At 41.8% G+C, this 27,509-nt stretch overlaps 1 protein-coding gene across 1 annotated transcript in view; it reads right to left on the bottom strand.

The window, feature by feature from the left end:
• The window catches only part of NELL1 (neural EGFL like 1), a 299,689-nt gene that overhangs the window by 269,766 nt on the left and 2,414 nt on the right, over nucleotides 1–27,509 (bottom strand). Inside the window, exons 2-3 of the mRNA XM_086613002.1 lie at nucleotides 25,341–25,469; nucleotides 1,569–1,719 (exon numbers count right to left, since the gene is read on the bottom strand). Coding sequence (XP_086469128.1) covers nucleotides 1,569–1,719; nucleotides 25,341–25,469 — 280 coding nt within the window. The remainder of the gene's footprint in view (nucleotides 1–1,568; nucleotides 1,720–25,340; nucleotides 25,470–27,509) is intronic.

The following is a 27,509-nucleotide window of genomic DNA, read 5'->3' as shown; positions in this document are numbered from 1 at the left end:
ATTCAATCAAGATTACTCCTGCATAGCACATCTCTCCATGAGCCTCTGTCTCTGCCCGTCAAGATAGAGACCTTAAGTAGCTAAATTCAGAAGAGGCCATATCTAAAAATCCACATGCCTTGCATTGTGTAGTCATCACCCCCTGTCTAGTTTGACCTTGGATTTTGCTGAGTGCATGCATGTGACAGTGCTCCTCTGCCAATGGCTCTCCTCAATATCCTCTTTCTCAAATAAAAAAAAAAAAACATCCCATAACATGGCAAACTGATCCTGGTAACCATGACTTCAGAGAGCTACAATGGCCTGGAAAAGTGAGGAATTAAAAAGTAATGACAAAATGAATGATAGAGCGAGAGAAGGAAAACATGAAGTGTTGGACAGAGGGATCCCTTTGTAATGTAAAACAACATTCTACATATTTAGACAATGGAAAATGAAAGAAGGAATAAAGTAAAAGAAAGAGACCAATAAGAAAGTAGAGGTGACAGAAAAAATATCATGATAGAATAACGAAGAAGCAGAGTCCTCCTCTTTGCTAGCCCTGTCCAGACATATCTGCTGTTGCACTGGCAAAAGCAATCATTAACAATTTGGTCATAACAAAGCCACTGCCTTCTCCTTCATATAATTTCTCAATCAAAGGCAAGAAATTGGGCTAACAGTTGCATATCACATACATGATTAATAAAATTAAATACCAGCAAGTTGGGCTTTTTCCTAAAAGGAATGCTGCAGAATGACTAGTATTAGATTTGAGATGGGAGCAACCAAAGAATGTCCTGCTACTTGTACTAAAACAAAAAGTCAGACTAGATACACAGGTCCTTCAAGTCCTAAGAAATTATGAAAAAAAGGCATTCCCAAAGTTACAAGTAGGAGACTATTTGATGCAATGCACACTTTGAAACATCAAAATATCATTGGAATGGTATTATGGGCCATAATACAAGGTATATTTAAAAAAAAAAAAAAACAACTTATGTTTGTCAAAATAATAGTTAATGAAAGAGTCCTCTATTTTCCTCCTTCGCTGACAACAACAAAAAAGGAAAAGACGACACGTCCATGAAAAAAGAATATACTGTGTTTATGCCAGGAAGAAAACATACACATCCCCACACAGAAGCAAAAGTAGCTTAATTGCTTAATAGCTTAATTGCTGAATCTCAAAAAGAAAACATGTTATTTTAAAATGTTATAAAACATAGTGAAGCAGGAAACATGCAAGTTCAACTTCTGTGAAAAAGCAAACTCCAAAGTGCATACAATGAACTAGTACGGGAAATTGCATTACAAGTTTTCTAACTTCCAAAGAGCATTGCACCAATACTACGTTGGTTTTGATCTTTCAATTTAAGTTATTTTACAGACCAGGACATAAAGAACACATTCCTCCTGCAACAAAAATCAACTAGTAAAAAGTAGCAAATTGCAAACTACGAAGAAAGGCTTTAACTTACATGTCAGTTTGTACATCTGCCATTTCAACACATAGTCAAAATGGACCACTGAGTGCTCAGTATCTTTAATGCTGCTACTGCTACAAGAGAGAAACAATTTCCTCTTACCTGTGCTCTAACTCTCGGATGGACAGTATAACTCCAGAAGTGGATGCCTTCTGTTGCAGGGTGGCCAGAAACGTGAACTCACTTTTATTCCGGAAGAGCTGAATTAATTTCTCACTCACATGGGGCGCCGCATGGATTTCTCTTTCTGTATCTAAGAATTTCATTGAAAAGAGAAAAAAAGAAGAAAACAACAGTCTAGTAAAAATGCTAAGTCAGAAAGACTCAGATTACATTTTTCATTTTCCCATCAATATTTTTCATTTTTGAGAGTCATTCACCATGCTCCACCACTGCATTTGTTCCATGAAAAAAACCCAAATGCCATCTCTGTCAGCATGCCCACTTGTCACTTTGACAAGTTCACAACTGGTCAGCTACTGATTTTCTGACAGAATTTTTAACGGGATGCTGAGCCATTTGTGTCTGCTGTGAGTAGATTAAGTTGCTGTAAATAAAGTGTGCTGCAGTCAGATAAATAGGCTCCTAAATTCTGAGAAATCTCAGGCACTGCCTCTCCCAACACAATTCACCAAGCTCAAATTTCAGTTTCTACCACTGGCTCCACTACCACCTCTCCGTCGTACATCAGAGGAAACCTGTCCTTGCACTGTGTAAGGCAGAGATGTATTATTGCTAATAATGCTATACGGCTATGCTTCTACCCAAGAAATAAATACAAGACACACTTGCAATCCACTATCGTTTCACGGATTTCTCAGTTTAAACAAGCAAAGCGTGACAGCTCATACAATATTTATTAAACTACCATCTGACCAGGCAGATCCAGAAATATTTCAGTCTCACTAATCCTGCTGATGTCCAAACAGCAGCATGCCTTCTTGCATTTGATCTTCTAAGATTCAGATGTGCAGTCTCCCACCACATTCATTGATATCTCACCCTTTTATTCGCAATATATCATCACCGCAAAAGATGATTAACAACAAAAAGGAGAAATCACGGCATTTCACCTTCCCACTCCTTGCCATGTCTCTCATGCTGGGCCTTTGTCACACATTTGCAAGACCTGTGCCACTTTCGGTTCCTGGATGTCACAACCAATTAGAAGCCCGGTGCGCTTCCTTTCGAAAGGTTCACTTTGAAGCCAGAAATGCCGGCACAAATTCTCAGCTGGCAGAAAACCATATACCTCTACTGAACCCTGAGAATCCAGCCCAGCATGAATGCTGTAACACACAAAGGAGCGATGAGATTTACAATTCAGAATTTTACTGCAGGAAAAAAAGAAAAAAAAAAAAAACAAACAAAACATTGTGTCATTAAATGAGGCTTTGCAGACAAAGAGGAGAGACTGGCTTGAAAAACAACCTGAAACTCAGAAATGCAAACACTTAGGGAATGCCATGGACTGAAACCAAACTCCAAGGAAAAAGTATTCAAGCATGTTTTGTAATTGGGTGTCTCCATTTTTCCTGTGCAGCTTAAAGCCCTTCAAATGAGCCTGCATGCTCAGAATCCGTAACACGCTTGCACTCTGAAAAGCTCACCTCTGAAAAGTACTGCAGATTAGACATGAAAAATCACTAGTTATCATTTAAAAATCTTTGCCAGAGGCTCAAATTCACCTGATAAATAAATATAATGCCCATTTCACAGCAACAAACTATTTTTCTGTCCAATGCCACTTATCACTGCCGAGGACAAAGCTTCAAAAAACACAAATCATTTCCACTGCCATCCGAAAGGGGAACCAAGGAAGAAGCAACGCAGCACAGACAACCAGATTTTGTCTTTATCTACAAGATTTCATTATCTGTATCATTATCATCACCTAACAAGTGTTATTACTGGTCATAAATACTATCTAGTTTCTTTAAAAAAAGCTGATGAAGGAGACACAAAACTATGCATCCCATACATCAGTTAAGTTCTCTGATACCCAGTTCACTATGCACACAGACAGACAACCCACTGGTACAAAGCGTCAAGGCTAAGTGTCAAGGTACAAAGTCAGACTAAGAGATAAAATGTCCAAGATCTGACAGTTTAAGATAATTACCCTTGTTTTGAGGGTGAAGAACCTTTAGTACCTTACAAAAGTTTATCTTTTTTTTTTTTTCCTTAAATGTATCACAATCACCAGAAATCAAACATGACTTACCAAAGCTTTCAAAAATTCTTTCACATTAAAGCATTGGCAGTGCTGCCAGTGGAACATAGAACCATAGAATGGTTAGGGTTGGAAAGGACCTCAAAGATCATCTAGTTCCAACCCCCCTGCCATGGGCAGAGAAATCCTCCACTACACCAGGTTGCCCAAAGCCTCATCCAACCTGGCCTTGAACACTTCCAGGGATGGGGCAGCCACAACTTCTCTGGGCAACCTGTTCCACTGCCTCACCGCCCTCAGAGTGAAAAATTTCTTCCTTATATCTAATCTAAATCTGCCCTCTTTCAGTCTAAAGCCATTGCCCCTTGTCCTATCACTACACATTCTTGTAAAAAGTCCCTCTCCAGCTTTCCTGTAGGCCCCCTTTAGGTACTGGAAAGCTGCTATAAGATCACCCTGGAGCCTTCTCTTCTCCAGGCTGAACAGCCCCAACTCTCTCAGCCTGTCTTCATAGCAGAGGTGCTCCAGCCCTTGGATCATCTTCGTGGCCCTCCCCTGGAATCGTTCCAGTAGCTCCATGTCCTTCTTGTGTTGGGGACTCCAGAGCTGAACACAATACTCCAGGTGGGAGAGCTGAGTAGAGGGGCAGAATCACTTCCCTCAACCTGCTGGCCACGCTCCTTTTGATGCAGCCCAGGATACGGTTGGCTTTCTGGGCTGCCAGCGCACATTGCCGGCTCATGTTGAGCTTCTCTTCCACCAGCACTCCCAAGTCCTTCTCCTCAGGGCTGCTCTCAATCCATTCTCCACCCACCCTGTACTTGTGCTTGGGATTGCTCCGACCCACGTGCAAGACCTTGCACTTGGCGTTGTTGAAAATTTCAGTCAAGTCTTGCAAAGTCCAACATTTTCTCGTTAAAGGGGGATACAGATATAATGTCACATCCCAACATCTATCCATCAAATTTTATACAAAAATATAGGACTCATTGGTCAGATAATCAATGCATTGACTACTTTAGTTAGAAACATACTTTGAAATACCGTGCTGTGCTCTACCACCTCTTCATAGTCATGAATACCCCAAAACCACATGCAACATCTTATATTGATTCTCTGTTGATTAAAACCACTAAGATCTAAAGTTCTGAAATTCCAGAATCTTGGATTCAAACCACTAGATAACAAATAGTATTTACGTACCGCTTTGTAATGCTATTCTAGTATAATTCATACAAAGGAAGTTATATAACTAGCCTTTTTAAAATTAACACACTTCTAAGTATGGTGCTATTCATTCAGCATAGGTCTACTCACTACCAGTGCCTAGCAACACCTCATCTACCACGAGAAAACTGGAAAACATACTTGCAGATGAAAAAATGCCTACAGAAATGCTGTTCTTCATTACTCAATCTCAGTAACTATGAGGAGAGCGCCCCAGCAATTCTGTGACGGGACAGCAAATGTGACCCAATAGCCTGCAACTGGAATTGCAAGCTGAGGAGCCCACTGAGGCTCACGAGGATCCAGGGGCATGCAACTTGGCCCTACCAAGATGATAAACCTGTCGGCGTGCTAAGAACAGCCCCTGAGGTCACAACCTGGAGGCCGAATGCTGGGAAGGAGCCGTATGAGGCCTCGTTGAGGGCATGGCCGAGCTGGCACTGCATCACCCCAGCTCCCGTGCCCCATGGGACAGCCCCCCTGCACCCCTCTGGCAGCACCACTCCTCATGCCGTGCGATTGCCGGGTATGTCATCTGTTTGTGTTTTGCTCGATTTCTGCAGAAAGCACCATACAAATGAACTGGGAGTATGATCTATTTAGAATAAGAGCTTTCTATTTTCAGGTTGATTTTCACACTTCAAAAAAAGAAAAATTGAGAATACATACACCCCCTCACCACAGGTGCCTGAAAGGGAAAATACATTTTATGCTCTCCATAAAAATAACTGTCTGCTCATAATGAAATGTCGTATTTCCTACATAATACAGAACAATATAGGTTTATACAGTAATCTTCAGTGAAACATCAGTTCATGCTTGAATGATAACGCAATCTCAGCAAAATAAATAAATAAATAAATATAGATACAACTTTCATATGCCCTTCTATGTGATTATATTTTCTTAATTTGAAATACTGACTGTCTGGAGGGGTTTTTTAAACACACCAGAGTGTTTCCAAAATAAAACAAGCAAAAAAAGCAAGCATACACAGCTATTTGAAAGTACAAGAGACACAAATCATCTCAGAGCATCAAATAAAGGCAACTTTGTACCTTCAGCGAAACAGAGAAGCAGAAGGCCCATCTAATGTCAGAGAGCAAGCATATTTGTTGCTTGATTTTAATTCCCTTTTTTTAAGCCACAGATCCAAGGACTAAGTGCCAAACACAAAGCAACAGTGCAGCTTGCCAGGACAGCCAAACCCATTTAACCCCTGCCACTACACATTTCCCTGCCCCGTGCCATCTCCCCCGTGTTCCCAGGGACACCACCTTGTCTTCTCCTGGCTGCTTTGTCTCACATGAGCTTATTCAGCCCCCAACCACCACAGCTCTACCAAGGCAAAATGAGCTATGAGAGGAACCAGCAGCCAGGGCTACACTTATGCAGGGACTTAGCAGCTATGGCATGACTCTGGCTGGGCTCTGCAGAGGAAGACCACAGCACTCTGCTTAGCTGCAGCAAGCTCTCACACCATCAGCCACCTTGACAAATCTTACCCACAACTGCAATTACTCACGGTATTCACTTTCAGCACTTTCAAAGTAAGTCTCAATTTTGCATTTTTGCATGGATTTGTTTTCATTTCATCATAAGACCAGTCCAGATCAATGGCAATGCTGGTCTGGGGCCAATGATGTCAGGGCAAGCTTTACTTTGCATGTGTGAAATGTACAGGTATTCCAGTACACACCAACCCTACATGAGAAATGGAATTAAGAAGGTACAGTAACTCAGGATCCTTACAAATCTGATTTAGGTCCTCAAGTCACATGCTCCTGCCTGGGTCCACTGCTCTAGGCATCACTAGCTCCAACAACTAAAAATTAAAACTTCAGGCTTTTGCCACTTGTAGCCCAGAACATACGAGAAGCCTCAAATAAGAGAAAGGGAAAAGTTGGCTTCAGCTCCATTAGAAACAGTGTAAGAAAATTACCACCATGCAGAAGCAGCCAAAATATGTTAGAAAAGAATTATGCTAGTAAAGCAAGCAAAGTTCTTGCCCAACTTACTTTGACAATAGCGTCAACAATCCACGGTACAAAGGGAAGTACGTGACCATTTGGGCTGCAATTTCAAGCAATGAAAAACGTGCACCAGTTCTTACAAGCTGAATCCCAATCCTTCTGGGAAATGGTTACTCTTTAATAGATACTTCCATTAGAGAAAAATACTAAAATTCAGTTCTAAATCAACTCATGTTTCCTAAAGCAACACATGTTTCATCATTCCCTAGCCTGCTTGAATACCTTTTCCTTTTACTTCCTTACTTTGGTAGGGAACATACTGCAGAACACATTGCTTTATTGGTACCTTCAATCATTTTAAAGCCTTTTTTTGTTTCAATTTCCTTTCAGGAGAACCTTTGCAGAGTCACTCTGGACAAACAAGTAGAAATTAGCCCTGCAACAACAGAGAATCTGGATTTCAGCTATAGCAATTAAAGAATCAAATATTGCAGCATATTGGGTTTTACCTTGCTTCGGGCAAAACCCAATAAAACTGAAATCTGTATTTAAAAAACAAACAAAAATGCAACCACAGTGCCCATTTTAAGTCATCAGCTTTCCAAAAATGGAACCAAGAGTGGAAGGAAGATCCAAAACTAGCAACTCTCAGTGTAGACAGTCTCTAAAAGTTGCTCAGGATGAAAATACATGACAGTGTCACAAAACCCTACTGCTCAATGAAGGCAGATGCTTCATCAAAGTCTTTGAATCCAAGTGGGATCCAGTATACAGACTCCTTTCTGCACATTGGTCCCACAAATCATCTTTCAAAGAACTGATCAAAAGAAAAAAAACAACCACCTAAAACACCACTGGTGATAGATGCCACTCCTTCCTCCTCCTCTAAAACCACTCCTCAGTCCTCACAAGTCACAAACAAATCCAAAAGTTTGCAGAAGGATGCTAATGGGGGCCAGCCACGGGGATCTTCTCCAGAAAGCAATCATTTACTGCCAAGCAGGGAAACACTTCAGGTAGTTGTCACTCCCTGTCTAGCAAGGGCAAAACGCAGTTATCTGCAGATAGCACCGCTTTTTTTATTTTAAGCCATGGGGAGAAAATTCGCACGAATTTCTCCTTACACACAAACAAAAAAAGACTTTGCAATATGTTCCTGTCACAGGAATAGGCACAGAGCCATGTGTATCCCTGAGAGCACTTTCGGTGCTCAATCTGGCTATCGGCATTAAGGCTCAAGACAGCCCACACTACACTGCAGAGACCCACCAGCCAAGCAGCAGCATGCCTAGACATCTCCTAAGTACAGACTCAAATTCGTCCACCATGCCTGCCACTGGCCAAGCCACACTAAAACATAGGGTTTAGGAAGCTGTGGGGTACTGCCAAAGGAAAACAAACACGAGCTTACATTAAAGTGCTGAGCAGGAACCACGCTGCTCTCTGGGGACCCCTGCACTGGAACAGCAGGGACCAACAATGCCTGTTCTACCCACCAGCAACCCAAAGAGAGGGGAGAAAACACCTCGCCTTTCTCTTAAAAACTATGCTACTAGGGAGGACCAAAGAGGGCACGATGTCTTCTCACAAGCACATCGCTGCTTCTAGGTATTCTCACCGGTACGAAAAGACATTGTAAACGCTGTTGTCTTGCTAGCTTTGCTAGGAGTCAGTAATAAACAGTAGGAAGTCATGTTCAACAGCACGGCTTTCTAAATTATGATTATTCATTATAAATCACTTTTTACGTGTTGCTTCAAACACTGTTTCTCAAGAATAAGATCCGTCTGCAGTGAAATGCTTGGTGATTTTAATATGCAAACCTCCTACAGAGATGATGTCTCATTTTAATTATTGTTTCGGTTTAATGGGTTTTCATTAAATTAGAGGATGGAGCAATTACCAGGGTGAATAGCTAATGTTACAAAGGTAAGTTCCCATGACTATACAGCAAAAGCGGTTCTGCTAGAGAAGGTGGAAAAATAGTATAATTCAATGTAAACTCTCTTTTTGCATGATGGCTGTAAGTGTTCATACATTGCTGTCATTTTGATGTACATGTTTGTCAAGTAGTTTACGACTAGGTCTCTCGTAACAAAATTAATCTAGCATTTAAAATTATATATATATTTCATTCCTTTCAGGAAGCTATTGCAAACCCAATCCTAAAACTCCAGACGCCAGGGACAGCAGAATTTTAAGTCATTAAAGAAATCAAACAGAGACTCCTTATCAAATCACAGTTTCTCCCCAACCAATAATTTAGTTGATTTAGCGGCTTAATGTCAGACTCTCCACTTCTTGAAAATTGGCCCGACTTGAGCACTAGCTAGAATGACCACACTCATGTTAATTAAGTAGTTGTCAGAGAGTCTAAGTCCTTTGTTTGCTTTATCAGCATTTCAAACCGAACCATGGAAATTGAGCACTCTGGAACAAACAGAGCAGCAGATATTGCACAAGACTTGGAAACGAATACATGACAAGACAGAAGGCGGCCACCTACATTTCTCAAGCCCCAGCCAGCAAAAGGTCCCCTAGGTGACAGAGAAAGCTGTAGCAAAGCCTCTACTGAGAGACTGACCCTCTTTAGCTGCATATGGGTTTCCTATCTCTAGGGTCCTTGTCTTTTCCATCCCAACGGACAGAACGACCAAGGAAAGCGTCAGAGTCATCTCTCCAGCAGCAGAAGGATAAGCAGCAGGTCTGGACACACGCAGATGCAGCGACCAACACTGTCTTCAAACCATTTGGCCATTATGAAGCAAAATCAGAAAACCGGAGTAAGTCAAACGGGTTTGCAACAAGCTTCCTGCCAGGAACAGCGCTGCTCTCCTTGCTGAGCGCTACGTATCACCCGTTGTTACTCAGACACCCACTTTTCCTTCTTTCAAGTATTTTAAGTGGCTCTGTTGTTTCCTCAAGAGACTTGTGCTGAAATCAAGACTATTTACAAATGGATGATCCCTTAAATTAAATGCTTGGTAGAAACACTCCAGAAGTTACACTACCACTAAAAGCACATAATTTGCTCTTAAATCATGTGAGTTAATCAAATTACATGCGTTGTTAGTTAATTAGTTCAGGAGTCACTGATTATAACATCTTTTCCACTGTTTATCTGTATTAGATAAGGTATCACATCACTGTGACTATAAAGTTAGACTGATATTTGCAAATTTGGAAAATAGTAACAACATTTTAACACAAAGAGCATGGACTACACTAGCAACACTGTCATGTACGAACAGAGCCAGCGGCAACGTATGTAACGTTGGGAAAAAGCAGTAATTACTAAGAATTGTTACCGATATGCAGCCCATTTTGCAGGAGTACTGTCCACTTCAGGGATCTATTTTAGTGTACATTAAATGCTAATGCCACACAAAATAATGAGCCACACAAAAACCTTGTTTCTGTTCTGGCTCCATGCAAAAGCAAGCTAAGCAATTTTTTTTCCTCCCCTTCTACAAAACATTTTCAGGTATGTTCAAAGTTACAAATCAAAAAAATTGGAAGTGATTTTTTAAAAAATATAACATATACTGAACTTGACAAATCACGTTCTTAAGTTTCTTGTCAACAAATGCAGCTGAAGTGAAGATGGTACCAGAAGGTGAGCAGCACCTAAAACCAAAAATCAGATATAGAAGCCAAGTTTTGCAAATAATTACTAATTGTAGTTTGGACTTATTTCCTCCCACTATAACCATTAGTGTGTTTGTAATCTGGAAACAAAATTTAAGCTTTTTCAGTAGAGCGTGCAGAGAGATTAAACCATTTGTATTTTTAAGCAATTTGTAATAATTCTGATTTCTCATTTAGCACTCTTCCTTCTTACAGGTAATAATAAATGCGGCTCATACTTTATGGTAACAGTATTAAAAATCAATAGTAGTATTAAGTACTTTTTAAGTGCTTTAGGATTCCTAAGTTTAACATGAATATGACAGATACAGTCAACAAGTAAGCCATAACCTGGATTTTCAAAGGAACTTTAAGTACCAGGTGCCACTGAAGCAGGAGAGAAGCTGAACTCCTAAATTATTTTGACACTGTTGAAAATCCCAGTCTAACTTCAGCAAGGCCACACAGAAACCAGAATTTGCCTCCCTGGTGAAAACCTTCACTCTTAAACATGTAAATCAAAATACCAGTTTTAAATAGTTCATTAACAGGGAAGTTTCAGCAAAACAGAAACCTGGGATTCAGTTTCTGCACTTGCAGAGAGAGGTTACAATGCCTAATGCTTCCTAAGGCAGCTAACAGACCTGGCTACTCCTACACAAAGGTTTTAATTTCCAGTCCAGTAAAGTCTTTCATCATATGAATAATCCAACTAAAGGCAATGAAATCATCCATAAAGTTCAAAGTAAGCATATGCTGAAGTGCTCTCTTGGTTCAAGAACTCCCAATGACTTGACACTCTAAACAGTTTTTTTAATTACTTTTAAAGCATTTAGTTAATTTACTAAAATCTTATGTTTTTCCTTTATTCTTTATATACAATTTGTACATCAAACAAATGTGCTTCATGTACTAATTCTCCCTTCTGTTTTCTTTCCTTCAGAAAAATCACTTCTATGTTATTGCTAAAGCAAATTAAATCCTGGATGTCTGTTTTATTTATTAACTGCATGATAATAGCATGAGGCATAATACATTTGTCAAAGCCCTTCTCTACTGAAGTACAATTTCTGCTGTCAGTCTCTTTACATTTATATTCAATATTCTAGTTGTCTTTGTTTCTTGGAACACACATAAGCACACATTTATATGTTCTCCCAAAATACGTATAAATTCTATTTGTGAAGTGTTCCACACACCCCCAACAAAGAATCATAAATACAGCTAACATACTTAGTCATTCTCCACAAGTTTTATATGAATTATTTGAGAGATTTAAAAATTTTCACAAAATGTCACAATAATAACTGTTTTATCTTTTTACACCATAATTATGATTTGGAGCATTGCTTTTCTTATTTCACCCAAGCATACCACAACTCATGAATAAAATATGACAACTTTGATAGCATCCATTGCTGTGGGTTCATCCGTAACAGCAAACGTGCTTGGGGTACTAAGAACTCCCTTTTGCTCCATAAGCCTTTGTTTCTGAAAATAAGCTTTTATTTAAATAGAACTGCCACATGTGTCCCCCTTTTTTGCATTTCTTGCCGTTAGCAATAACACCAGCAATAATGTTTACTTTTTTTTTTTTAATGACTACATTTTGAAACAATTAGGATGGCATAAAGCTAGAAAAGCAAAATATCCCATCTGAAAGCTGGTACTCACAAGACATCAAAAAACATTAAAAGCACTGCCAGCATCAGAGAACAAAAGGCTCACACAGAAGACCACAACTTTTAAATGCGTGGGCAATACTGTTATAAAAAAAAAAAAAAATTTGTTCTGGCTTCATAATTAATTATGATGAAGTAAACCTAAACAACTTCCACCATTTCCCTAACAAGGTTGCTGTAGTACTGCACAGAGTCCTCCTACCACAACTTGTCAGTAGATTCCATTAAAAGGAAGGCTTGAGATAAAGCGCAGTACACGAGGTTACCAAATCATTGGCATTTACCAAATTATTCTACAAATATCATGTTTTAAGGCTGTGCTGCTTCATTTTCCAAACAGCATGATGAACATCCGCAGAGACAACACACACACACACTAACCCCACTCTCCTCCCACATATCTTGGCTTTGTTACTTTCCCCAGTCCCCAAGAAGAGGCTTTAAAATTTCAACGTTGTCATGCACAATGAGCCAAAGTGGAAAGAGAGGGGCAGAGGCAGGTCTGAATGCCGTCTGTAGTGTCTTTCATCACAGAAGCAATGAGTATTTAACCTCCAAGATCCAATTTTATATGTGTTGTGCTCTCAGAGCATCTTTGATAAGTATAAAATAAAATGAAAATTAAAAAAAAAAAAAAGAAAATAATAAGCTTTACAACGCAAACTTGTCCGCTTTAGCAGGTGTCTCTTCTGATGCCAAATGGAAAACTCAAAGCTTCAGAGGGAGGAGTCACTCGCATGTGCAAGGGGAAGACAGACTCAGTAAAATAATCCATGCAGCTGCAGTGATCTTATACTATTTTTTCCTATTTATAGCACGGAGGACCAATGGGAAACTCAGTTGTAACTATGTAAGAAATGTCATCACACAAGGAGGGAGGATTGGAGACACAGGCTGTTAGGAGAGATTTTTAGGAAGCCAAAACACCAGTGCTCAGCTACAGTATTTATTGCCCCAAAACAGTTATTCACAGATCCCTATTGTCAGAATTACAGAACTAACTTTGCTCTTTTAGCAGACATGCAACCTACATAACAAAGGATTTAGATTAATTTTTTAGTGGACATCAGGTGCCAAAAACTAATGGTTTTTATCCATTCTATTTGAAAAAAAAAAAAACACTAATGGTCTGTCTTTTGTATCACTGAATAGGTCACAAAAAGCAAGGCAATCACATGATATAATGCCAGAAACCAGCGCAGTACATGATTACTTCACACCATTTACGTGGCAAAAATGAAAAATAAGAGAAAAAACGTCTCCCTCATGTCATTTATACACCCACACTGCAGGTGGCAAGATTAATCTAGAATTTGGCATAGAAGAAGTAGGTTGAGGCCTCAAGTAGCATCTAATTTTTATTCTTGATAGGTAGTTCAAGACAGCAGGGTTTTTCACCACAGGAAATGGTCCATGCCTGGCTCTTGCATTAGGTCTCATTATATCTGCCTTTGTGTATTTTTTAAAGGCACAAAATCTTAAAAAAAAAAAAAAACAACAAACATGTATGTGTTTAAAATCATGTGATAGTTATTTTGAATAACATCACTTCCTTTTAGGCAAAAGGTGTAGCTCTGTTTAGATGCAATTTAATGAAGTAGGAAGAGTGTAAATATTCTTATCAAATGGATATTAATACCTTTCTACTAAAATTGTTTTAAAAACAAGAGATGTCTCTTGGGGTCAAAGTCAACCATAACAGTCCACTTTGTTTCACTGCCTACAGTGAGAACCCAATTCTTCAGCGTTGCTTTTCCCTCCCTCTGCATTTCAAGCAGTTTTAACTCAACAGTGCCAAGTAATGCTCTGATTCTGCTCTCTTGTACCCCAGCATCTGTCCAGTGATCTGAACCTGCAGCATCAGGTGCAGGGACTTGCCCTGAACTTGAGCAGGATTCTCCACCCAGGGATACTCAGCGCTGTGCAGGGACTCGCCTTAAGGCAGCACAACTCGGGTACCGACTCTGCTTCACCTTAACTTCCCAGGGCTCTGAATAGCACGCAGGCCTGTTTGACAAGATGTTATGGATATTACTCCAATTTAATACTCATTTACTAAACAAGTAGTTAATAAAACCAGGTCACATGCAATACGACATGACTTAAGAGTATCAGTTTGACAAAATCCCTTGCAGGAAAAAGAAAATTTTTGTTGTATTTCTGTTCTGATGAAGATACAAGAAACTCAAACTGTTATTCTTACTGTTATCTAAATTGATTTACTTTCATTGTAAGGACCTAGATGCTCACGCAGTGTGGAAGCATGCAACACTTACTAGCCGTCTCGGAAACCAATTTCTGCATCCCCATTTCTGCCCACTGAAGAGCAGAGACCTTTTGTTTCCTTTCCGCTTATCTTCATTGCAGGACTTTGTCAACAGGTTGCCAGAAGCGTTCGAGGCTTTTAGCATACTACAGAAAGACTGAAGTGCTTATCCCACTTCCTCTCTGTACTTACCACCGTGGCAATGAAGATAGACAAGTAGCACAATTATTGTCTCCCAGGAAAGCGAAAATAACTGCCAAGGACAGGGGCAATGTGTGCTCAGAATTCTTTCCTAATCATTACAGACATGATGGGAAACCCAAAAAATGTCAAGTAACAGAAGGCAGCGTGACAACATTCAGGATTGAAAAAAGAAAAAAAAAAAAAAAAAAAAAGGAGAGTAGATACTGGTCACTGTCATTTATTGTGACTAGGTTTCTATTTTAGTCTACACTTACTTGGCAGGGGGGTTGGCAAGGCGGGTAGGGGTTTTTGAATCAAGAGCATATGGAACGAGAAACGCTGCAAGGATTTACAAGTTATACTTTGATATCAATATGCTGGATAAATTTTACTCCCAGACAGGTTTCTAACATAATTCAAACATTAAACAAGAGTGGAAACAGTCAACACTGGATGGGTATATATGAGTATTTTAAAAACTGCTTCTGGGAACTGACAAAGTTAACAGTAGTTTATGTATCTTCAAAGCCTCAAAGCACTGTTCAATAATTACGTCTCAAGCGATCTTTAATTTCCTCCACTGAAGATGATTCAGCTCACTCATCCCCTCCTAGCTCATTGTATTCCAATTTCAGATCATTTCTCTGTTCTGAAAATGGTCAGTTTTACAAAGGAAAAAAAACACTTAGCCTAATGATTTCATTGCAAAAATAATAAAAAAATACACTTTGTATACAAAACACATTAAAATATTACCTATATTAAAAAGAAAAGACAAATTAAATTATAAGTTAGACACATGTTAGCGTTAATCTTGCTCAATCGTCTGGCCAACACCCTTCTTAATTACAAGATTTCTCACCACTTTCCAGACGGTCCCTGCCTCAGTCAGTGCACAAACAACAAAGTAAAAAATATTCATTTAACAAACAAGGATCTGAAGTTTTGCTTTGTTTTTATTATTCAAGGCTCATCTTGAACAGTAAGTCTACCATATTCAAAGCCTTCTCTGAAGACAGAGTAGACCATGACCAAGTTAATTATTCCAGCACAGCATCCGAGACCTCTGCAAATATTAATGAATTCTTTTCACACCACTGTTGTTAGAGGAAAGGGCATTAGTACCTCAACTTTACAGGTGAATAACCAAAGCACAGCAAAACTAAGGTTCTAAATCACTAATAAAAAAAGCCACATTATCCAAGTTGTACCCTCCAAAAACACTTGTTAAGCATTAGCACACATCACAGATACTTTATAGCACTACCAAATCTGAACTTTCAGGGCTTTTCCCTGTTATGCTGCCCTAATGCTGCCTCCACCGTAAGCAAACCTTTACCCAGTCCTATCCACCCAGTCTAATACTGCAGTCCTCAGGTTTCCCATCCAAGACCTAGCCCCCTGCCTCTCTCTCCAGGCTGCTCCTCCCAACTGCTGTCCACGGCCCCCCTTATCCTGCTCTTCATCCCTGCAACTTACTCCCTTCTCCTCAAGTCAGAGTCCCTTTATCATCCTTGTCAAAGCTTCTCTGACCAGCCATCACACACTCCCTTCTTGACCTCCAGCTCCTCACCACAGCTGTTGCTCTTCTCTCGCCTCCACCTCCCCGTGCGAGACTCGGTTTCCTTGCCCTGCCTATCACAGTTAATCTCATCCGACTGCTTCTCGCCACCCACCGCCCAGCACCAGCCTGTAATCACTCCCTGGCTCTCAGGGGAGCCCATTCATCCCAGCTATTTTATTGTCACTTTACACACCCAGTCCTTGCCCCTAAATTTCCAGCTCTATTTCCTTCTCCTTTCCAGTCTCCACAAAGGTCTGAGAAGGAAGAGGGGAAAGCAGGAGAAGCACCCAAGATCTACAAAAGAGATCAAGACCTTGCTCTCTGTCCTGATGGACAAAAGCCCAGAAATCATCTCCACCAGAGATGTCACGCTTTCCTCCATCCTCTTAGCTACAGCCAGCCCAGCTGTTGATACATAAACTCTTATTTTAGCAGTGCTTTAAAAAGTGGCTTTGACAAAGGGCTGAAAGCACTGAGGGAGCCCTCCACAGCTCTCTCGGATGGTGGGCAGCTGCCACAGCTCTTAAGGGCCAGGCTGGAGCTCATAACAGTGGACATCCCAAGGGATGAGTGCAGTGTGGGTGAGGATCCTGCTCTCCTGGGCCCTATTTCTCACCACCCCACAAGCCTCTGTCGTGGGGGGAAAACACACGCTGGCCCGGTCTCCCCCATCCCCACGCGGCTGCAGGTTGCACGCCACCGCCATGGGCGAGCAGAGGCACCTGTCACCGTCTTTTGAGCCAGTGAGCCCTGAAAGCGGATCGGCTTTGAGTAAACCATCCCTTCTGCTGTCCCCAGAGGAGAGGAGATCTCAGAAGGGAGATGTCAGTGGAAAGAGAACGGAAATTATCAAAATTTAGCATCGAGGAAGCAGCAATGCCAGAAATGTTACCACACGATGAGGGCAAGAGGCTGACCCACACCTCAGATGTATAAACTACTTTACTTACACATACAAAGGCTTTTTATTTGACAACAGCTGCCTTCCCCTCCTGAGGTCCCAGGAACCTGGGACAAGTGCCCCACAGGAAACACAGGGTAAAACCTCAAATTCACCCCACACCTGTGGAAACCAGGCTGGTGGCGCCTCAGGGAAAGCGTATTTTAAAAGGGAAAAAACTCATCCGGCTAGAGGGAGGCGGCAAGTGAGCAGCTGCACAGGCACTCGGCTGTGAGCCCAGGCAGGCAGTGGGAAATACCTGGTAAAAAAAAAAACAAAACAAGTAAACGTTCCTTTCCTTTCCAACAGCACAAGGGCTGTCATCTGCTTTGCCAAACGTGCCCAAGCGCACGGGGAAGCGGGACGTCGGCAGCCCAAGGAGGTGTGCCCAGAGGCTCCACACCGCTGCCGCCCCAAAGCCTCCCAGCAGCCCAGTGAGACGGGATATTCTGACACTACCAGGCATGGAAAAGGTACTAGAGCCACTCTCTTTTATGACAGCTGAAGGCAGCACAAAGATTTCAAGCAACCCATGTTATGCCTTCCTAATTTTTCTGCTTCTGTAAGATTTCTGCTCTGTAAAATTGATACTGCTTATATTTAATATTCGCTATAAACGTAACAGGAGAGATGACAAAGAAAGCAATGACTCATGTTGCATTATCTCATGTAAAGAGGGACTGACACCCTGAACTCTAAAAGTAAAGTTTATCTCTCCTACTTATTGCACACCTCCCTGCTCTCCTCTTGAAGACCATGCTAGCAGAAGCATAGCTAACATTCCTGATATAAAGGGTATGTGCCCACTCCCTGCAGAAATATCAAACTCCTTAGACTTTGTCATGTAAAAGCTGAGTTTTAGGACTTAGACTCTTACAGTGGGATCTGGAAACACCTCTACTCTCTACGTGAGGAATTAGCAAGTCAAGGAGGAAGGTGGGTTTTTAAAAAAAAAAAAAAAAATCGGGATCCATAACACAGAGAGGAAAAACCAACAGAGAAGGATGTACCACATCTGGAAGCTCCAGTGAGTCTCCTGAGAGGCACCTCTACCTCCCCTGAGACTGCAGCTTTGCTCTCTCTTTTGGCCTGAGATAGGATGGCCCTTTAGTTTCAGGAACTCAATAAGATTCACTCTTTTCTCACAAAAACTTTGCCTTTCTCTGTGCTTTAAGATACTCGTTATTCTTTCACTTTTCCTGTTGGAGCTGCAACTGTAAAGAAAAGAACTCAGCAGCCACCGGTACAAAGTGGGAAGAAGGAGCATGACCGAACGCTGTGCTGCAGGAGCTGCGGGCCAGATGTTTCTCTTATAAATCCAGCAGTTGTTTAATACAAGTAAAGAAATAGTCAAGGAAGAAAGGACTACATATAGGTAGGTAGACTTTTAACAGTACTCAGTGGTTTATTTTACTCAGTGCTATACATAGCATACATAGTAAAAAGATCATTCCTAATTTAAAGACTAAGTTGAAAAATACTGCCAGATTGCTAGGGAAAGAAACAGCATAGCCTTAATAAACTTACTGTGGGAACTGCTTTATAAGTAAAGGCTTTAAGCCTCTGTTACTTCAAAAGAGATGTTGAGAGAAGAATTAAAAAGAAATGGGCATAGCTGTCAGATTGTAAAGGGAATAAAATTTTATTTCCCCAACAAGAACTGAGCACACAAAAGTCAGACTGGTTAAGGTAATCACATAACGTAACAGCTAGGCTAAAAATCGGACTCAGCCTATCCAGAAATAGGATGACCAGTTAAATACCTCCTCTTGCCTTATTTATAAGGAGAGCCTTTCTCTGCCACTGAACTCAAGATCCTGCTGAGGTTTCCACCTACAGGGTCAAAACAAGTCCTGCTTCTCTGCTATCTGAAACATAGAACAAACAGGACTGAGCCCCACTAAGTGAGCCATGGCTCAGTGTTTCTTAATGTACTAAAATTTACACTATAATCCCATTCCAGGAATTTCAGTATCATTTTGTCATGTTTGTAAGATACTATTTACAGATGTCTTTCACACAAAGTTTGTAAGATGTTATTGTAATGCTTTACGTGGATGATTGATATTTTCAATACAATTCTTTGAGGTAGATTTCCCACCCACCCCCAGAACTGTCTCCTCAAATTCTTCGGACTCCTGGTTGGAAGTAAGGAGATGTGGGGTCAGGCATCAGGATCTTGGGTGCCCCGTTTCCCAAGAGCACTCTAGTCAAGAATCTCCACTCACCCTCTTTTGTCCCTTTGCGCTAGAACAACCCATCTGGACACAAAGACATTTTTTCCTCACTCTTGTTCATACAAATAAATAAAAGATAAATGAGACACCATAACATTATAGATCTTAAAAGTCAAACTGCAGAATTGCAATTGCGAGTTAGATATCTACATTTCATCTAATTCACACTGTCAGCACTTAACACCCCTTTTTGGATTTCCTCATTCCCATTTCAGAGAGAATGGAAGTGAAACACAAATAATGGAACCGATCAATCAAAAATCCAGTTGAAATACTCTAACAATTGAAGTCCATGCCCAACAGGGCCACTCAGATGACTACACTTAATTATAGGTTTCTATGCTTCTCTGAATTAGGAACAGATAAAGGCAACCCACATCTCTCAGTTGCCACATCATGCTGTCACACAACTTGCAAGGGAGCTGAACTTGTTTCTTTGCCTGTAAAGCCACTTCACACAGAAATCCGAGTTTCAGCTATTACTATCAATATTGTTATAAAATCAGAATACTCCACTAGCTTCACTGAGGTCATCTTGGACTGAAATTTCTAATTCTCCATGGAAAAGAGTCCTTCTACATTTTCTCTAGGATAAATCAAATCATTCCAGGAGGTTCCTGGAATGCGTGGATGACAACTTCCTCCTGCAGGTGATAGAGGAGCCGACAAGGAGGGGTGCCATGCTTGACCTTGTGCTCACCAACAGGGAGGGACTGGTGGGCGATGTGAAACTTAAGGATAGCCTTGGCTGCAGTGACCACGACACGGTGGAGTTCAAGATCCACGGGGCAGCAAGGAAACCATTCAGCAAACTCTGTACCCTAGACTTCAAGAAGGCGGACTTCGGCCTCTTCAAGGACTTGATGGGCAAAGTGCCATGGGAGGCGGCCCTGGAGGGACGAGGGGCCCAGGAAAGTTGGTCCACATTCAAGGAGCACCTCCTCCAAGCTCAGCAGAGGTGCATCCCGATGAAGAACAAGTCGGGCAAAAAGACCAGGAGGCCTGCGTGGATGAGCAAGGAGCTCCTGGACCAACTGAAAATGAAGAGGTTAGCCTACAGAGGGTGGAAGCGGAGACAGATAGCCTGGGAGGAATACAGAGAAGCTGTACGAGTGACCAGGGATCAAGTGAGGAAGGCTAAAGCCCTGAAGGAATTGAATTTGGCAAGGGATATAAAAAGCAATAAGAAATGCTTCTATAGGTATGTAGGGGACAAAAGGAAGTCCAAGGAGAACGTAGGCCCCCTCCGGAAGGATACTGGTGCTCTGGTCACCCGGGACATAGAGAAGGCTGAGGTACTCAATGAATTTTTTGCCTCAGTCTTCACTGATAAAGCCTCTTGTCTTACCACCCAAGCTGTGGAAAGAACTAGCAGGGACTGTGAGGATGAACCACCTCCCACTGTACTTGAAGAGCAGGTTCGGGAACATCTGAGGAACTTGAAGGTGCACAAGTCCATGGGACCTGATGAGATCCATCCGCGGGTCCTGAAGGAACTGGCGGATGAAGTTGCCAAGCCACTGGCCATTGTATTTGAGAAGTCGTGGCGGTCTGGCGAGGTCCCCGATGACTGGAAGAGAGGGAACATAACCCCCATTTTTTAAAAGGGGAACAAGGAGGACCCGGGCAACTACAGGCCGGTCAGCCTCACCTCTGTGCCTGGCAAGGTCATGGAGCAGATTCTCCTGGGAACCATGCTAAGGCACATGGAGAGCAAGGAGGTGGTGGGTGACAGCCAACATGGCTTCACCAAAGGCAGATCGTGCCTGACCAACTTGGTGGCCTTTTATGATGGGGTGACAACATCGGTGGACAAGGGTCAACCAACGGATGTCATCTACCTGGACTTGTGCAAAGCTTTTGACACTGTCCCGCACGACATTCTTCTCTCTAAACTAGAGAGTCATGGGTTTGATGGATGGACCACTCGGTGGATAAGGAATTGGCTCAATGGCCGCACTCAGAGAGTAGTAGTCAACGGCTCGATGTCCATGTGGAGACCGGTCACGAGTGGCGTCCCTCAGGGGTCCGTGTTGGGCCCGGCCCTCTTCAATATCTTTGTCGGTGACGTGGACAGTGGCATGGAGTGCACCCTCAGCAAGTTCGCCGATGACACCAAGCTGTGTGGTGCCGTCGACATGCTGGAAGGGAGGGATGCCATCCAGAGGGACCTCGACAGGCTGGAGAGGTGGGCCCGTACCAACCTCATGAAGTTTAACCAGGCCAAATGCAAGGTCCTACATCTGGGTCGTGGCAATCCCAGGCACAAATACAGACTGGGCGGAGAATGGATCGTGAGCAGCCCTGAGGAGAAGGACTTGGGAGTACTGGTGGACGAGAAGCTCAATATGAGCCGGCAATGTGCTCTTGCGGCCCAGAAGGCCAACCGCATCCTGGGCTGCATCAAGAGGAGCGTGGCCAGCAGGTCGAGGGAGGTGATTCTCCCCCTCTACTCTGCCCTCGTGAGACCTCACTTGGAGTATTGCGTCCAGTTCTGGAGTCCCCAGCATAAGAAGGACATGGACCAGTTGGAGAGGGTCCAGAGGAGGGCCACGAAGATGATAAAAGGGCTGGAGCACCTTTCCTATGAGGACAGGCTGAAAGAGTTGGGGCTGTTCAGCCTGGAGAAGAGGAGGCTCCGGGGTGACCTTATAGCGGTCTTCCAGTACCTCAAGGGGGCCTACAAGAAAGATGGGGAGAGGCTGTTCAGGAGGGCCAGTTGTGATAGGACAAGGGGTAATGGTTTTAAAATAGAGGGAGGTAGATTCAGGTTGGATATTAGGAAAAAAATTTTTTACCATGAGAGTTGTAGAACACTGGAACAGGTTGCCCAGAGAGGTGGTGGATGCTCCATCCCTGGAGACGTTCAAGGCCCGGTTGGATGAGGCCCTGAGCAACCTGATCTAGTTGGAGATATCCCTGTTCCTTGCAGGGGGGTTGGACTAGATGACCTTTGAAGGTCCCTTCCAGCCCCAACCATTCTATGATTCTATGACATCGCTCCCCAGAAACTTTGTTACAAGCAGTATGTCACTTACTGTAACAGTTATCATCACTGACTAAAAATCTAATTTAAAATAATAGTTTCTCTTTCTTTTGTTCATATCTTCCCATTATCCCCTTCTTCACTCCTTCTTTTCACCTCTAAATGAGAGAATACTCAAAACTTACAAAGCTTTCCATTTCAAAGAGTTTAATTCACAGAAAAAGAACCTCGCTTAGGAAAACAATCCATATTTTCACTACAGCAGTACACGTAACTGACTGGGTTGGGGAAAAATTACCATTTCTCTACCTCAAAGCTGTAGACTTCCACAGACGCACAAAGGAACACTCTCAGTTTGAACAGCTCTAGTAAAGCCATTTTTGGAAATACATCTTACAAGACAGAAAGCAATCCACAGGGAACCTTTATGTAAGCTCAGAGTCCTGTTACATTGCTGTAAGGACACTGCCAAAGTGGCAGGCAAAACTGTCCCTATGAAAACCACACAGCAGAGAACGTACTCACAAACTCCTCTTCTCGTTTCCTAAACTAGGAAATCCCCAGCGGTGAAAGCGCACTTGTGAAGAGGTCTTCTAATGTGGCTCCACGTTCAGCAGTCAGCCTGCCAGGAGAAGCAGTTCCTCCACTGCCCAGAGCCCCAGAAGCAACACCGGAGCAGCGTGGTGCAGTGAGGCGCAGTATGCATCAACCACTCGCATACGGTAAGAATTAATCAAGGCAAAGCTTTGCTGAAAGGACCACATCTTGGAGACTGGTATAGCTGGTCCAAGAGACTACAGTAATTTTTTAACTAAGCACTAACTTCTAGTGTTTTCTTTCTTCTGTGTGAATTCTTTTGTGAATCTCTAGGGGAAAAAGTGTCACTTTAACTTAGATATAGCAGTTGCCCATACATTGCCCTGAGTTCTACGTTGGTTTTACTGTATGGCAAGGTAAAAATCAAGTATCTCCTGGTTCCAGCCAAAGGACCTGTCACACAGCCAAACAGTAGTTGTAAAGTAAGTCACCTCTGTTAGTAAAAGGGAATTCATGCAGCTGCTGACAAACTGCTGACATTTAACAAATAACAGATATGAACAAGAAGGGAGGAGGCCAACAGAGCGGCCTCGGACTTCCACCCTGTCTAACAGCAGCAGCAAAAGACCCCTCACAGACCTCTCAAGATGGAGTAATAGACCAAAGGTCTTTGGTTTTCTCCCAGCCCAAGGGCTGATGAGCTTAACTGAAGACAACAATTTTCCTAAGCCATCTTCCAAGAAGTTTTATGCTAGAGATCATATCCAAGCACAGGGCTCTTTCTGTGTGCACTGGCAAGAAGAATTTCTGTTGTGGGAATTAAAAAAGCTTTATTTACTTAACCACAGACTTCAAATTGTTTATTCACTTCGTATAGTGGATTTCTGTTCAGTGCTTCCCATCTTTCAATTTATCTGCTCATGTGAGCTTTATGAGCTCTACCTTTTTTACACTAGTCTTCTCCAAGTTTGTAAACTGCAAGTGGGGTCCTTGAAGGCCAAAAGAACTGAATATCCATAACATCTTCACCATTAGCCTTTCAAAACTCCTTTCAGTATCAATGGTTTCAATCAGTGTCCTGAAAAACACATTTCAGTCTTCTTCCCTGCAGCTCTGACTACCAGTCTGCGAAAACCCACCATCACAGTTCATCAGTGTGGTTCCAATTAGCTGCACAGAATAGCAATTGGAAATACTAAAATATCGTAAGCCAGTTAGGCCAACGCAGTCTTTATAGGAATGCCTGTACTTCAATATTGTTTGTCCATAATGCACAAACCCTGGAGTCAGGGTATCGGAAGAAAAACAATTAGTATCTTTAAATGAATAAATCAATGCCCTTCTTCTGGACATTAATCTGGGAATCAGTGAAAACTATGCAACCCATCGTATCATAGAATATTGGAAATATGACTAACAAATTCTGAGGAGGTTTCCAGAAATGTCTCTGCTCTGGCTCCTAAACTGGCCTTGGCCAGGTAAAGAATGAACTAAGATTATAGGCCCGCTTTTTTAATTACTTGCAATAAAGTCAGTCAGCATTGCAGATCCAGAACTAAAGCTAAATAAGATCATAATCGTTTGCTGCTAAAAACAGCTACAGAGGACAGATATCAAAGAGACAGATGCTAATGCACACTTCAACACAGAGTAAAGCACAGCAGAGAAAAAACAAACACAGGAAGTCTCCATGAGAAAAATGTTCCGAGCTGTGCTTTAATGTGCATGCTTATCTCAATCGATATAAATATCTTTCTCACCTAATAAGCATATTGCAGCAAATCAGTGTTTCCACCCCATGAGACACAGTCTCTTAATCTGGACCTTACTTAAGTCCATGGTAAAACTTGTTAATTCATCCAGAATGTCACTCACTAAAAACACACAAAAAAAACCCACCACCATTTTAAAACACTTCACAAGTGTTATCTTAGAATATTGAATGACGATCACAATCCAAAGCGGCTTATTCTGTACTGGTATTCAGCTTGGACAGTTCCATGCAACACTCTTACATTTTCTCACTTCAAGTTTTCACAAAGCTGAGGAAAGACTTGCTACGTGTTACTAATCAGTGTCAACACATTAAATGCTTTCTCATAGTTACATAGCCTCATCTGTGTGTGTCTCTACATGCATACAGTCACAGAGAGAAAGTATGCAAGAATACAACCGAATCCACGCCTTGGAACTGCTTTTACATGTTTAGTTGGAAATAAACATTGGAGAGTGTTGAAAACCCACCCAAACTTACTTCCCTAAAGATCTCTAACCTCAACTACCTGACAGCACACTAAAAAAAAAAAAAAACAACGCCCTATGTATTTCAGGAAAGTAACAGACTATTTCCAAAAATAAAAAATATAAGAAAGCGACAGTTAAGTGAGACTACCATTACAAGGAATCAGTTAGGCATCAAAGCTCTTACGAGCTCATGCAGACAGAAGTGAGATAAGAGAACTGAGAATGTTTGTCTTACCTTGGAATAAAAATGCTTTGCTGGCATTGTGTAGTCCTGACACTTGTGTTACCCCAAGGGTGGTATTCACGAGATCCAGTTCTGTGATGATATCAATTTGTAAGTCAGGATCCATTCCAAATCCTACAGCTGTTGCAGGCAGAAAGAGAGACAGACAGAGTTAGATCAATTTTTATTTTAAATCAGGTAATGAAAAGAATGGAGAAGAATATCTAGAGCAGACATTTTAGTACCTTCACATGCACACACACTCTCTATCCAGTACTTACTTATACGGCAGTAACTCTGCTGCAGGAAAGAGAAGATATTCTTTTCCAGTTCTTTCAGTTAAACTATTTCCTTTCCACAGATTTTACTACACACAAGTTAAAACATTCTAAAACTGATCTTCAGATCAGTATCTTCATAAGGCTAAAGTATAATAAATAAATAAAACCAAAACCACCTATGCAAAAAGATGAAAGGGATTTGCAGCATTCATCTATTGGCTACACGATTTCCAGGGAGACGTGAGGACTGAAAATTCCTCTCACATTTCATATCTAGCTGTGACTAACAGATGAGGCCCCACACTCATAGTCTAAACGTAATCTATTTTCCCAACCGGACAAAATGATCCTGGAGAAGATAAAGTAGCAGGGTAAAGGACACCATCCTGTAACCCAAAAGCCCTGGGTGACTCACAAAACCGTTTGATGCTGCTTCGGAAGCCCACCTCTGAATTTCAGTACAGCCAATGCTTGTGAAGCATGTCAAAGCCTACCTACAGATAGGAGACGTTCGTTCACCTGGACCCGTGGTAGCACCTTCTGGTCTGCAGGAGCACCTACTGGAGAAGCACAAATCTAAACCTAAAATTTTGAAACAGCTTATGCCCAGGAGAAGACTGGGCACTCCCTGGACTAGTAGGGACCTGATAGGATTGACAGAAAAGATGCACACTCAAGCTATTTGAAGTTGCTATGTTTGAAAGTTCAGGGAAAATAGATGGTTATGGCACATCAAGTTCATTAAACATGTGTCCTTTTCCCAGGGATGGGAAGAGGCCAGCCTGACCACCGTGTCTCTCAATACGAGTGTGGCATGACATCTGTGTCCAAGACATAGGTCAAGTACGTTGTGTGAGATACAAGCACTTTCCTCACAAATTTTTTCACTAACATCATTAGTAACGGAAACAGGCTCCAAGAATGAAATCCTGTCACAGATGAAGTCATTGGTAAAAGTCCCACCGACTTTCGTGAAGCAAGTACATTACCTGTAAAGCACATCCAGATTGATTTCCACTGAGTGGACTTCACATTCAGGTCTAAATTGATTCATTTGTTATTCCAGAGCTGTGCTTCTGGATCAGTTAAGCAGCAAATATTCTAGTTTGATCCTTTGAAAGGCTCTACGAAATTACTGAGGTGTATAGAACGAACAAGAAGTTACATATTCTACTCATAAATCATCCATATCACAGCACTTCCTCCTTTCTTTCACCCAAGGATTAAAACTTGTTGGAATAACGTGTGCTAATGCAGAGAATATTAGTGCACAAGGGGCAGAATAGTTAAAAATATTGAAAAGGCAGCTTTAGGAAGTCTCTAGCAACCTTACTCTACAAGAAAAATTAAGATCCAGAGGCATCTGGCAGAACTGAAGCTCCAAGAGTGCTGACATATTCAAGTGTGTACATAGTGCTTTTATAAAGATGTGGGCATAAGTACCTTTCCGTAGAAAATTAAAATTAGAGAACATGAACTTGGATAAACTTCTCCAAAGGTAAAAACTTCCCAGACAATCAGCAACATCATCAGGCTTTTAGTACTATCTTTGACTTCACCCACTCTAGATGCCTGGGCACTGAACAACCACAACTGACACCGCGCATGCTGACAGACCAAGAACACCTTATTTTTCTGGAAGAAACACCGGCATCAAAAGCATAGCCAGTCAGCTCTTCTGGTATCAAACCACTGCACACAGTCAAGATGCTGCTAAACAAACATACCTGTCCCACCATAGCCACCATTCAACAGCAACTACTCTCCTTTAGCACACCTGCCTCTGATCAACCAGAGAGATCTTACCTACCTATTGATTTCCAACCTACAGCAACTCTTCCAGTGCGGGGGCTGCAACGTACAAACTCCAGATACAAGCATATATATTAATACAGGGAGC

The sequence above is a fragment of the Tauraco erythrolophus genome, chromosome 6 (genome assembly GCF_009769465.1).
Source record: "Tauraco erythrolophus isolate bTauEry1 chromosome 6, bTauEry1.pri, whole genome shotgun sequence".
NCBI lineage: Eukaryota > Metazoa > Chordata > Aves > Musophagiformes > Musophagidae > Tauraco > Tauraco erythrolophus.
Note: the sequence above shows the minus strand (reverse complement) of the source record. Positions and strands in the feature narration are given on the sequence as shown.